The sequence below is a fragment of the Botryllus schlosseri genome, chromosome 1 (genome assembly GCF_051294905.1).
Source record: "Botryllus schlosseri isolate E-star chromosome 1, Bs_hap1, whole genome shotgun sequence".
Lineage (NCBI taxonomy): Eukaryota > Metazoa > Chordata > Ascidiacea > Stolidobranchia > Styelidae > Botryllus > Botryllus schlosseri.
In genome coordinates this window covers 254,375-268,833 of record NC_137236.1, presented here as the reverse complement: position 1 = coordinate 268,833, position 14,459 = coordinate 254,375, and the positions used below count along the sequence as shown (strand labels likewise).

The following is a 14,459-nucleotide window of genomic DNA, read 5'->3' as shown; positions in this document are numbered from 1 at the left end:
AATGGGCATATAAACTGTAATCACCGGCGGGTTGAATAAAAAAAGGTAAACTTTTCGGCCAGATATCGAATTTTTACACTTTTGCAGTTAAATTTTCGTGGGTTGACTAAAAAAGTTCATTTCTCCGACTTGACTCCGATATGGTCGTTTTAAAGCGCCATCGACCCCCTATTGTCCCCTTCGCTATTTTAGCCCCCTGTCGCACCCTTTGTCCATTTTCACCCATCGCCCCCTTCGTCATTTTCGCCCTCCTAGACCGCAAAATCGCTCAAGTTGGAAACCACTGCTATAGATAATGGTTTATGATTCATTCGAAGATGGATTTTCATCCGTACTTTGACATAGAATTTCACGTAACTTTCATTTTCGTGCGACTTTTTGATCAAGTTTCAGCCATTACCGGATTGGACGTGGATATGGACGCGAGACAAAATAAAATATGGATTTGCACTTGGATTTGAATGTATCATCAGGAATAGGATTCGGTTTTAAAATTGTAGATAAGTGCAACTTCCGTACGCTTACTTACCATAACTAAACCACCGTGTATCGTAGGATACAATTCATTTATATTTTTGATGATTTCAACTCTCTTTGAGCCTGATGATTGTTTCAGATATTACGCAATAGGCTCAGCAACAGAGCACAATTCATAGGATGCATACATCTTTTGCTAACAAGCATTTTCAGCTATATAACTTATTTCTTATTTCAGTTATCCGAGAAACGGATGCCTGGAGCCGACTCGACTGGGATTTTTATCATAGGTGAGCAGATGTTGCGGAGTCTGACCGTTCTAAAATGAGAATTGAGATTTATCTTTCCATTACATCGCCGATCCATTCTCATGCACATCTGGTTTTAAACAACAGCTTAGAAATATTGTGACGCAAACTGTGCATTATATAAATTAATATACAATATTAACTGATGTGATGTCGGATAGTGACGTCATAACGTTGACAAGGGTGCATCACACGTATCTTTGTGGAGAAAAGACTTTGTTTATTCTGCGAGAATATAATAGCGCTGTCATGCATCATTTCAGATCGAGTCGCAACATACTGTTCACATCACTCCTAGTTTTGCTGAAAAAAATGAAAGTTGTCAAATTGAAGTAGAAGTAGTATGAACTAATAACTGCTTAAGTAAGTAGTGTAAGTGGGCAAAACGTACTTTTATACTTTAAAAAAGTGGAGTTAGTTGGTTACCGACCACCTCTGTCAATATATACTAAAGTTGATCTTCGGCAGTAAAGCGTCACTTCAATTTATGATTACTTGCTGCATTCAGACCACACAGATTGCATTTTATTATGAGAAATATTTATTGTATTATGAAACTGAGATTTGATGTGATACTCGAAGAATTTATTTGTCAAATGCGGCGTAATTCGAGAAATAATGCGTCCGGATTGTTTAGCTGCTGGGGGTGAAATAAATAGAGTTATTGGTCGTAATATGTTGTCACAAAATTTTTGAAGAGACTATCGAAATAGTCATTGAATAAACTCGAACAGAAGTTGGAGTGATCCCGTTCATTTTTTGCTCGGGTGCATGTAGCAATAGTGTAAATGAAAGTTTGAAAAGTAATAGAGTAGGTGCGTTTCAAATATTATTACTGGGACTGGTTGTCGAATACTTTTCTTAGGTAATCGCAAGTGATAACTTACAAATTTTTTCGTAAACTTCGTCTTGAATGTGCTCAATAGTTGTACTGCAAATCGACAAGATTTCAGATTAATTTCCAGTCAGACTCGGTCATCTAGAAGATTTCCTGCTTTTGCGAAATTGATTAGTATTATAATTACAGTTATATTTTTTTTCAACATACAGTAGAATTAGAATTGACGCTACACAGTTATTTCCAACTTATGGTAGAATTATAATTATCGCATTACTTAATTCAAAATAGATTAAAACTGTACTTATAGCTATACATTTTTCCAAATTAGATTGGGATTAGAATTACTGAGTCCGCAAAAAACTAGGTCATTGAATCCAGTTCCGTTACTATCAAATCAACATGATAATAGCAATAGGTCTGTCCAACAAGCTTGGCTCGTTTCGCACTACAAAATTCTCTCAGTAGCATTTACAGGAAAACCAGAGATAGGGTTTGAATTAAAATGAGAAAATAAAAATTATTTACCCATTAGATTTGAATTAGTGCAGAGAATCATTTCACAAAATGGATTCAAGTTACATTACCGGCATTTGCTCTAATTAGTCTAATTAGACAACTAGAATCATCTAATTATCCAATTATGACAGAAGTACGCTTATCGTCACCAATATTTTAGGCTTTCCATAAAGCAAGCCGATAGCTACTTTTCGAGTGTCAGTGATACTCAATATTGTTAACAGCACCGCAATTTCTATAATCGAAATGTTAACTGTTAACAATGTCCTCTAGCAAGTACACCGTCCCAGCCAATACCGCTCCCGCGATACGATGTATTGCCTGCAGGTTTATTTTCATGAAATTCGTGTACTGGCTAAATATGTTACCGTATATTGGATTGTGTACCGACGGTACGTGAGAATCGTCTCGCGAAAATTTAAATGCCGAATCGTCCTGTAGATTCAATCCCTACGATTCATCCGACTCTGATCCCAGGTACTCTACAGCAAGTCAAATTCTATTTTGTGCATTGTTATGACATACCCGTGCGAACAGTTAATTTTCTGCTCATAGTCCGAATAGTTTGCTGACATAATTGATTAAATGGGATAGTGATTTATTCAGAGGTATTTGTTTTTCAGGGAGTGGGATAAAAGACATCTGAAACAACAATGCTAATCGCGTACAAGAGCCAATCATCATCGTCAAAATTGAGACTTGCAGAGCAGAATTACTGCTATTCGTTTTAGAATTCAAACTGACTATTTCATGTTCAATCGATGCAAATTCACGAAACTATTTCTAATATGCATTTCACAATTAAGTAACCAAAACAGTTGCATAAATTTTCACAAATCGACGAAAACAATGGTAATGCCATAAATGTCTCGTCAAACCTACTTATTTCCAAAAAGGAATGTTTTACGGCACAAATTACTAGTTGAATGGATTTGAATGCGAAGGTTGTTTGACTACAGTAGAGTTCAAGCCGTCATCCTGTTGAATGGGTTGCTATTATAAGGATTTACTCGCAAGTTGGGATCGACTCGCGGGATAAAATGAATATATTCCATCGTCCTTCACTTATAAAATAATTGATTATAATACAAATTACATAAAAATAATAAATATGGAAAAATGAAAAAAGTGTTATATTCTTAGACGTGCAGTGTGTACTGTCTTTACGTTTTGTGTGTTGGAATATGATAGAAATTAAATACTTCAAAAAACCCCAAAAAATATAAAATTAAAAATTTTGTTGAAAATGAATGTAGTATTAGTGTATGAAATCCATTGTAATGTCAATTATGTAGGATTCTCCATATTCCATCATGATCTGGTGATTTTTCTCTATATCTTTAGTACAGTTGACTTCAGTAGAGTGTTGAAAGGTATACTTACCGAGTTGAAAACTTTCATTACCAAGATATTTCATAACATTAATATTATTCTGTAGAATGACGGTCGCTGTACTTCGAGCCAACGATTTTTCTGGCTTCTATGACCAATGACTAAGTTTTCTGCTACCTTGGTGTTTCTAATTGCTTCGAGCATAATATAGTTGGCTCATTTCTCTTGATGACCTCGTTTATTATTGATATGTGATTAATTGATTCTAAATTACTTATACACCGTAGTTAACAGAAAAAGAGGAAAATTGTTAATCCATAATAATCGAAATTTCAAATAATCTGATGAATGTGATTCAATGTTCCCTTTTTACTGAGATATTATGATTTGCTGCTTGACATTCTATAAATTACTCTTACTGTCCATTGTGACTAATTTGCAATTATACTGACATCATCCACAACTCATTATAACTCAAGAGTATTGTTAATGACTGCTAATCAGTATCTGCATCTTAGACTTAGAAAGTAGTGGCTGAAATTTCCGTGATTTTATGTTGTATTGGGCTGCGTTTTCATGTTATGAAATGTATAGAATCGATTTGAAATAAATATTAATCAGTTATTTGAGCCTTGCATTTTCTTTGGTTTATTTAACGCAAACAATTTGACAAAAGATTGTATAGCAATCTGGATATATGCCAGACAATTGTTTCATTTGTCAGAACTTGATTCGGATTAGAGGCAGGTAGACTTGGTGAAGATGTGAGGATATGTATCGTCATTTGTCGTTAAATGTTGGAATGTTAATTGGCATGCGCTGTAGGGTGGAGTGAAAATGACTTTTTTTCAAATCCTAAAAAGGGGGTTTCAAGTCCTGAAAAATTACTTGAAACTTCAATAAAAATTGGTTTTAGGGGACTGCCTCCATTTCCAGCCGGTATTACCCAATGTCTGTGCGAGAGGGGGTGAAATTGCCCATCTCGACAACCACTAGTCATGGGTCATGAAAGCTGCCAAAACATCATGTTTCTATCAGTCTTAAGAAGAAAGTTTTCCCTATTGTGAACACAAAACGAGTTATAGCCGAATCACGCTAGATTTTTGAAGTCGGTAAATGGTGGGAGTAACTACGTTACATGCTAGTGTGATTTACACATGAACAGCTAAATAAATCAAACTAGTTATGTAAAACAGAATTTGACTTCTTTTGAAGTGTCAAAAAATCGCCCTAGTAATGAATTAGAATCATATCTAGTACTTTGAAATTTCAACTTGACTTGACTTGACTCGGCTCACCTCCAAAAATCGAGTGACTTGACTTGACTCGAGTCAAAATGTGCAATGATTCGAGATGACTTGTGATTCGAAGGCAGTGACTAAATCCCAACACTGCCACGAACATTAGCAGTCTTCACTAAGGGTTTTTGCATATGACATGCAATCAGAGTTCAAAAAACTAGTATTGAGTGACCATAGGTGTCTAATTGACTTCAATAGCTGTTGTAAATAAATTCATGAAATACTCATTTTGATCTCTATGCTTTAAACTTGAAGTTTACATCAATCAATCAGGTTTATTAATATTTTCATCGTTTCAAAACATCACAAGACTGCGATACAATGCGAAGATAGGAAGGTGTCGAAACAACTTGAAGCAGCCATTAAGATCAGACACCAACCTTAGCCTAGGCGAAGTAAATAAGAGGCGTGGACACTGACTGAAAAGTAATGCAGAGAATATAAGACGCAAGCGACAAAATGAGGTGGCATGTGGCGAAGGGCGAGGTCGATGTTAGGTCGTGGTCCGGTAATCTCGAAGACTGGCTAGTATTGATTTAGGAGAAATTGCTTGTATTTCGACTTGAATGCGGACATGCTCGACGACTGTCGGATAGCTGGTATTAAACACAATCGATTCCTTGTAGCGGTGAATAAATACGCGATTAAGGTATAATATATAATTGTATATATTCTGTAATCTGGCCCGCCAAGTGCCTAATTTTCCCATATGCGGCTCACTGACCGGACAAGTTGCTTGCCCCTGGCATAGGGCAAAGTGCAAAACGATATATACAGTGGTTACTAGGCAAGCGGTCCTCGGCTTCCAAGGACGTCATGCATCGATGGCTCCTAACTTTTCTAGCAGTATAGTTCTTTTAAATGCTTATAATACGTACCCTATTCGAGTGTGCGCTTTATCGACTAATCCGATGATAACGACATGTACAGGAGAATAAAATTAGGAGAGATGACAAAACCAAATAGGTTATGAAGGAAATGTAATATCGAACTGCATGATGTTATCGATTTAACGCCTTTCATTCTTCCGCGTGGTGGAGCTAATGTCTCACGTGCAATCGTGCATGAATGGCTCTGAGTCAAAACATGGAGTGAAATCAGCTGATTGAGTGTACTAATATCAGTTTTAATTCGATTGGACGTTTGAGATATAGCTAATATGTTTCAGAGTACAGGCTGATTCACTTATATTACTCGGTAAAGCGTTGATTGATTGTAGACCAGTGCTTTATTGGCATACCGTTTCGCGCTTCTACTATGCTCACATACAATAGTTAAGGTATAAGTAGCTCATTTATAGAGACACAAGTTCAGATCTGCATAAAAACAGCACTTGGATTTCACGGTTAAATGAGCAAAAAGCTTGTTTTCATCACGCGATAACTTGAAAACTTCATTCAAAATGGATACCGGTAGCTCCGCTATAGCATTTCACAAGGTGATGAGTCAAATTTCAGCAAAATCTGCAACTTGATGGAGACCGAATTTATCTTTGGTTCATTTCACATAGAATTACCTATTTACAGCAGTCACAAACAATCCAGTAAGCTGGCTTGATCATGGCTTAAGGTTCAACTTAATCAGACTTGCAGCATCATTTTACATTCAGTAATTGCATTCTCAAGTGAGGCAGGAACGAACGATCGATACATCATGGAAACTCGCAAATCATGTTTGATAGAAGCTGTAAGCCAATATGTTATCGGTGTCTCGTACGGACTAAAGAGTCTACTGAATACACACAGGTGTGAAGCAAGACGCTGAGAACCGTCTTGGCACACCAAACATATTACTCTAAACGTATCAGGATTCCATTTTCGGGCATAAACACTTCTTCCTTGGCGAGAGCGATTTTCAGAGTCCGGGGTTACCGGTATTGACTATCAAGCCATGTTACCATTTCAAAAGATTTCACTTCACACCAAACCTTTCGTAACAAACAGATGCAGCCAGAGGCCATCACAATTTCGAGTTGGTAACCTCTATTCCTATCGATATACCAAGACTGTACTATAAGTTATACCTGAGGATGTTGTCATGTTGTATAAATTGATAAATTCAGCAAGCCAGTGAGAAAATATTCATCTTTGGTGCCCAGCCAAGAATGTAGCTGAAGTTGAAGCCCATCGAAATCGCTGCGTGTAAAAATATTTCATAACTCTCCCTATCATTTCTGTTTGCCTGAATATTTTGATAAATAGTGTCGTATAATACCTGCCGCATAGAATCTTTAGGAAAGGAGTTTTTATGTAATATTTACTTACGAACTTGGACTACAGGGAATATTTCAGATTATAAAAATGTGGTGATTTATCTGAAAATTATGCTCCATATTCTAGTTACAGAATTTTGGCATCTAACTCATTACTTAAGTACATGCTCCATGTTGCAACAGAATTCATGTGACAACCTTCATAAAACTTTTGAAGTAGGCAGCCTACGATATAGACAGGAATGAGAGGGAGACATTAGGGGCTGTGTACCTGAAATTATTACCTCAACTCTTGCATGATAAAATCAATCAACTTATGTAACATAACGATGAGAACAACTATTTATTGTCAAAGTATCTCATTTACAGACAATTTCAAATCAGCTTAAAAAACTTTCATTTCAAGGTTAAATAAACAGAAAAAGCTTTTTTTTTAATGGGATAACCTGATAACGCTCATGTTGGCCTGCCGGTGTTCCGGTAAAATAAATTGCTTTTTAATCATATCAACTCATACTTCATAATGTCTTGATCAAAATATTTGCAAAATCTGAAACTTTATTGATACCCAATCTAATTTTTGTTTCATCTGAAATTGAATTACAGATTGGAGTCGGAAGTATCTATGCATGAAGTTGATTTAGACTAGGTCTATTAGCCTACCAATTACATATTATTAGGCAAAACCTGTAAGTCACATTTCTATTCCAAACCAGCTTTCATATAACAAATTGCTTCCAATTTTTATGTAGACAGAATAGCGCTTAAAATGTTCCAAGTTTGTGTCACGCATGATGGATATTGAAAGGGGTAGGCTATTAAGACTGATACTGACCCCTGACTCCATTTGTTTGTTGAAAATTTTCCCTTCAATATCAAGAGTTTCTTGTAATCTGTTATTAAAAGCCATCATCCGCTCTTAACTACTTTAATACCGGCACACTGTTTTATGACCGTACTGTAACAGGGAATATGAAACTACGGTACCGGTAATTAAACTTCATCGTTGAGTGAGCACAAAATGGTATCAGTGTATCAATAATGAAAAAATCATGTTTTCAACTCTCAGTGTTAGATACCAGATTCACTCTTAAAATGACACGAATATCTGAGACCTAGTGGGTCACTGTGTTGTTGACTTGAAATGGAATTACCGATGGACGATGATGCTGGAGGCAAAATCATGGAGGAATAAGGTTTGCTCGTAATTACTAGACTTGCATGAGTGAATACATAGTGCATGAGTGATTCTATTCTGAATTAGGCTTCATGTCGTGTATTTGATATATGATAGCCTATATGTGATTATAATCACTCATGATGACGATATAATTATATGGGAGACCCAAAAGCTTGAGTATGTAGCCTACTTTTCATGTAACTACCAAACATAAGGCCTGCTCTTCACCACATAATGATGATTTGGTATTTTTCGAAAATACTTCATTTGGCTTTGCGATCACAGCTACACAGAAATGTCATTGACGCTAACGTGCATAGCTTTGTACAATATGTTTCGTATGTTGGGATACAACTAATCGAGGTTTCAGAAAGTTTATGCAATTATAACTTTTCGATGGAAATGGGCGTAAAGTTTCATTAGTCCAAAAAAATCGTCTTTCACTGATCGACTCAAATCATTACAGTTACGGTGCTTGATTCAGATTTGAGTACTGGTGCGCATATAATTGTACCACAAATTATTTTATGAAATGCGCAACTGAAACTCTCCACTTTCCGAAATCCGCAACTAGAACCAGAATTACTAAATAATCAGTGGTCAGTTGATCACCGCCTAACTGGATGATAGTTTGTACAAAGCTGTCTGTCAACATATGTGTGACTTCATGACTACCGCTGTAGGGCAACAACCTGGAAGGGAATGAGATTCGGCTTGATCAAGCTGTGAGCAGACAAAGAAATGAAGGAATGAGAAAGATGGCAAAAGGGATTTGTATCTCGGCAGGAAAGGTCTCTTATGACCAGGTATGTGCGGACTAATATTCAGCAAAAAAATCGTCAGTATTGTAGGGCGGACCTTCTAGACCACCGGTCGGTCAGACTTGGAAAACTAGAAAATTATGGACTTTTCCAAATTAGATTAAATTTAGATTACTGTCATTTCGCTCTAATTTAGATAAATTATACAACTAGAATTATCGAGTTGTCAAAGTGTGTGGTCGACAACCTGATCCCGATTGAAACGAAAATAAAACCAGCATATACATGCATTTTGTTTTCCAATATGCAAAACATGTTTAGGAATTGCTGAAGCATCAGTTGTTGAAAAATGTTGTCGTACAAAAATATTCAAAAATTATTGTTTTCAAGGGTGACTTCCCTCCAAAAATGAAGTGATATCAAATTAAAGATAATATCATGAATTTTTTTTGGTTGTAGCTATTTTCTTCATAAAACTGCTGTATTGGAACTGCAAAGTCATGATTTTTTGTAACGCCATGTTCCACTCTAGTTACCTCTATGCTGTGCAAAGCTATTCATTTGCGTCTGGAACAACTATACTGCAGTATCATGCAGTTGCTGAATCATGTGTGAATGGTGCAAAATAGGCCATGTCCATCTCTTCCGCCAGACCACTACGACAGGCTGTGCAGTAGGGCTGTTCAAAAAAACTTTTTTTCCTGAACCTTGTTAGCTACGTGATTAAATCATTAGGTTGCCTTAAAAAATCGATGCACACGAAATTTGAATTCATTCCAACCTGTAAGGGCGTAATTCGTACAGTGTGAAAATTTAGAATTTAGCCTACCTAAAAATGCCATAAAAAATAATTTTCAACTTTTTCTGTCAACCACGTGAAATTGTTGCGCTGTCTTCAAAACCGATCCAAAACAAATTTGACTCGATTCCAACTAGTAGAAGCAGAGTTATTCGAGTTTTTCGTTGATAATTCTTGGATTATCCAACGATCAAGGATAATCCCAGAATTATCAAAGAAAAACTCAAATGTCCCCGCTTTTACTGGTTGGAATTGAGTCAAATTTGTTTTGGATCGTTTTTGAAGACAGCGCAACAATTTCTTGGGGTTGACCAAAAATTTGAAATTTTTTTTTTGCATTTTTTGGTATATTCAAAATTTTCAAACTATACAAAGTCCGCGCTTACCGGTTGGAATGAATTCCAATTTCGTGTGCATCGTTTTTCAAGCCAAACTAATGATTTAATGATGCAGCCAACAAGATTCCGAAAAAAAAGATTTTTTCGAACAGCCCTACTGTTCAATTCTGTTCTGTTCGATTAGGGTAGTTGTCTCTTGTGCATGCCACAGAAAGCTGATCAATAAACTGGAAAACAATTATTGCCTAATTGTGCACATTCATTGAAATGTGGAGTATCCCAAAGAGCAAAAGATGATGCAGAATCACAGATGAGTCCAGTAGAGGTAGGCTGTGATGCAGGAAGCATAGTTTCACTGCATGCTCACCCAGTTCAACTTGTCCTGCAAGGGCAATCTGTCCCGCAGCCCCCTTTGTGTCGTCGATTTCCTGAGACTGAGAACTCGGAGCGACGTTCCAAACATTGGCCTCGATCATCGGCTAGGTCGATATCGGTCCACCTCTACTACTTGCTGTAACTAAAGTGAACGTAGAACAAGACCATAAAACTATTAGGCGATTTCCACTATTGAATTGAAACAGTGATGGATATGTTGGGTCATGGCGATGCCAAATACCAAAAATATCAAATAAATAAATAAATATCGGAAATTTGAATTTAGTGAGAAACTTGATGGTTTCTTTTTGATATCGAGTGGGTTGTATGTATGATCATCAGATCTCAGATGCATGAACATTATTTTCCTGCTTGTATTCATATGTTTCAAATTCAATACGTTGCTGTCACATTTATGACATCTTCTATTCAGATCGCCATTGGCATGTCCAAGCGATGTGCTCTCGTCTGATTCATGACCTCACCTCCGACAAAGTTTCAAATTGTATCGACTCACTGAATGGTAAGGAAAATGCAAATGCAATCAGAATGCTGGCAATCCCAACGGAGAATTTGATGACGTGTATGGTTTTGACTAGGCTTATTTTTAACCTAAAAATGAACGATTTTGACCTAAAAATCAATATTTTGACATTTTTGACTGATTTAAAAAAAAAATGTATACAAATGAGGTGTTTTCCCACATAACGTTAGCATTGTCTTAATTTCCAGTTGGAACTGTCTTACCTTACGAATTAGTATGGCCTGAAAAAACTTTTTTGCATCGATAACTGAAAATTTTTCTAACTTTATTTTAAGAAAATCTGGCCCTATGAAGAATTGCAGAAGTTACACCACGGATTATGGTAGAAATAATTAAAATGTTTAGTAACACAACACTTCTTGATATAAGAACCTTGCAATGTCCACGCAGTGTAGCTTCAGTTGGGATATTGCGGTACGTTGAGCACCATGTTGACCTATTTGTTTCATTTGAATGTTTACGATTCACAATAAGCATACCATGGGCCGTCTACAACTGCAGGCCTATAAAGTAGGCTACAAGCGGTGAAATGTCAAATGACAAGTTCACAGACACTGCAAAATATACAAAATGAACGAAACGCAGGTTGCAAAAAAGTTATTACTTTGTAAACAATTTAGACAATTTTTGGCCTAACGCTACAATTTTGACATAATTTTGACTTCTCCAAGTTTAAATATTTTGAAAAAGTGTCCCCCTTTCCCGATTCCAGAATATGGTAATCCTAAAGTCAAGTCTATTGAAGAAATTGCTCGAGGCAAGTTGATTCAACACATCAATTTATTCGAGTAGAGTTATTTGAAAAAATCACTCGAGTCAAGTTGAGTCATCGGTAAATCAAGTCATAGCAACCCAGCGTGAAGCTAGGTAGCCACCTCCGATTAACACTTGTAGAAAAGTGCGATGCAGACTACATGACCACCTGTGATTTTTCTGTGTGGAAACGCAAGCCCCTGAAGGTCTCAACGCAACAGAATGGAAGAAACATGTGAAGATTGAAAATGCAAATCGGGCCAAACTGAAAAATGCAAACGTACAACTCGATTATGTGCTGACAATCTTACTAGAAGTGTCAAAAGCTGAAGATATATAATAACCACAACTATTAGCATACTTTCTCGTTAAGCTAACTTGCAGCAGGGGTTTCTAACGGGGGTTCACATGGTAACTGGGTTTTCTCAGCCAGATTGGGACAACTAGATCATTGTCAAATTCAAATTAGATTGGAATTAGAATGATAGCTAAAAGCTACAGTTTTTTTTTTGTAAAAATTGTACTACATTTAGAATTATAATTAGACTGTTTTTTTTTCAAATTAGATCAGAATCGCAGTTGAAGCTACACAATTTTTCAAAATTAGATTCAAATATTTAATTTATTAGGTCAAATTGAAAAAAAAAAAATTCAAATTGTTACTGTCAACCCCATGATATTGTTGAGCTGTCTTCAAAAACGATGCAAAACAAATTTCAGTCAATCCCAACTAGCAGATTTATTCGAGTTTTTCGTTGATAATTCTCTGATTATCATCCTCGATTTTTTTTTTATATCTTCCCTAGCAAATTGAAAATTTTAATTGGATCTGCGGAGCCTTATACTTGTCAGGATTGAACCAAATTTGGTGTGAGCGTTTTTTAGGGTAACCTGACTATTTATTCACCGAATGGCTGGAATCCAGAAAAAAGCTTATTCTTGAACAGTCCTAATACAGTAATGCACGGCCATGAAGGAGCAACCAAATTTCCGGTTAACTTGAACAAAGCAGTGTCTCGACTTAATTTGGCCAAAAGGGAGCAGAACAACACTGTCCAAAATAGCGGAGTCGAATGTGTTGCTCTTCTTTGGAATCGGCTGACATGTTTACTCTATGAGTTCTTTGATAAAATGATGCCATCCTATTTCAGCAACTTCTCCTGTTCCAATACAAAGATCGACGCAGTGTAGTTATCACTGAATCTCGAGTGATACGAGATCTGATAAATCCCTGCGTAAATATTAGAAGTTAGAAGATAGCTCTGATACGCATTCATCGATTTCAAGCATGAAAAGTCGAACACGCTTTTGAAGCTTTGAGAAGTTTCAACATCAATCCTACATTTAGCTCAATTCCGACCAGTGGAAGCGGAGTTATTGCAGTCGGAAATTTGGATATGAATAATTGGTGTCGTATTCACGGTGGGCAGATTATTAATTTTTTCATATCCTAATTTTCCGACTGCAATAACTCCGCTTCCATTGGTTGGAATTGAGCAAATTTGTTTGGCAGCGTTTCTGTCGAAAAACTATAAATTTCATGGGGTGATCAGCAGAGTTGTAATGACTCGAGTCATGACTCGACTCGAGTCCGACTCGACTCATGATTTTCTGATGACTCGACTCGACTCGAGTCATATTGTGTACTGACTCGACTTGGACTCGAGTCATTGCGCATGACTCGAACCAAGTCATTGACTCGAGACTCAGACGGCCAAGACCGATATTTCATTGTAATTCTGAAGCCAACACACTATTGGGATTTCGTCTATTGGTACTGGTACTTGAAAATGCGACCATAAACTGCTGAAAGTGACGAAAATTGGCATATTATAAATGCGAACCATTCGATATCACCAAACAGAGCTATAAAAAGTGGGTTTACCAAGACTTCAACTGGAAACTGAGCAGTCACCACAATGACTTGGACTAGGACTCGAGTCATAACTCCATGACTCGGACTCGGCACTCTGCTCGCTGACTTGGACTCGGACTTGACTCGGTGGTGAATTGAAATGACTCGACTTGACTCGAGTCAAAACTATAAAAGTGAGATTGACTTGTGACTCGGAGCCTTGTGACTTGGTTACAACCCTGGTGATCAGAAAGTATTGAAAAAAAATATTTAATTTTTATATATTAGGCTATATCCAAATCTTTCATCTCTTGTAGCAACGCGGCTACTGATTGGTATTAAACCAAGTTTGGTGTAGTGAGTTTTTATAGCCAAGCTAACAACTTTATCATGTAGTCAGTTGAATTTGAAAAAAAAAATTGAAGACTCCTTATATGCTGTATAACTCGTGTTTTTCTGCATGTATTTGTGTATTTGAATATGTCGCTGTCACATTTTCAATATATATTGTTTAGTTCGTCAGCAATTCTGCCATAGCCCATCAGCCAGTCCAAGAGATGCGCTTACGTCCAATCCAAGACCCCGGAAGAAACGACAAATTGTATCGGCGAGCTGAATGGCGAGGAAACGTATGTATATTAGTGAGGAGCGGATCGACAAATTCTCTGGTCCGGCTCCGGTCCGGTTTGTCAATTCTCTGGTCCGGCTCCGATCCGGCTCTGGCCGTATCAGGAAAAAGTACTGATCCGGCTCCGGCCAAAAATTAAAAAGTCCTGCTGGAAATCCGACCTAACACGGTACGGTGGTTCCATGAATTTAAAAATATAGCTCGTTTCTTTTCGCACTGGCTTGGCGGTTACTTGCGTG

General features: G+C 37.0%; 1 protein-coding gene across 2 annotated transcripts in view; it reads left to right on the top strand.

The window, feature by feature from the left end:
• LOC145444072 (uncharacterized) overlaps positions 1–5,374 on the top strand; it is a 94,601-nt gene extending 89,227 nt beyond the window's left edge. Inside the window, exon 4 of one of the 2 annotated variants that reach the window (XM_080322026.1) lies at positions 2,766–5,374. In XM_080322026.1, coding sequence (XP_080178152.1) covers positions 2,766–2,802 — 37 coding nt within the window. In that variant the 3' untranslated portion in view covers positions 2,803–5,374. Of the gene's footprint in view, positions 1–715; positions 790–2,765 lie in introns of those variants that run through there. The other variant, XM_080322081.1, reaches the window with a different exon arrangement.
• Positions 5,375–14,459: the final 9,085 nt, after the last annotated feature.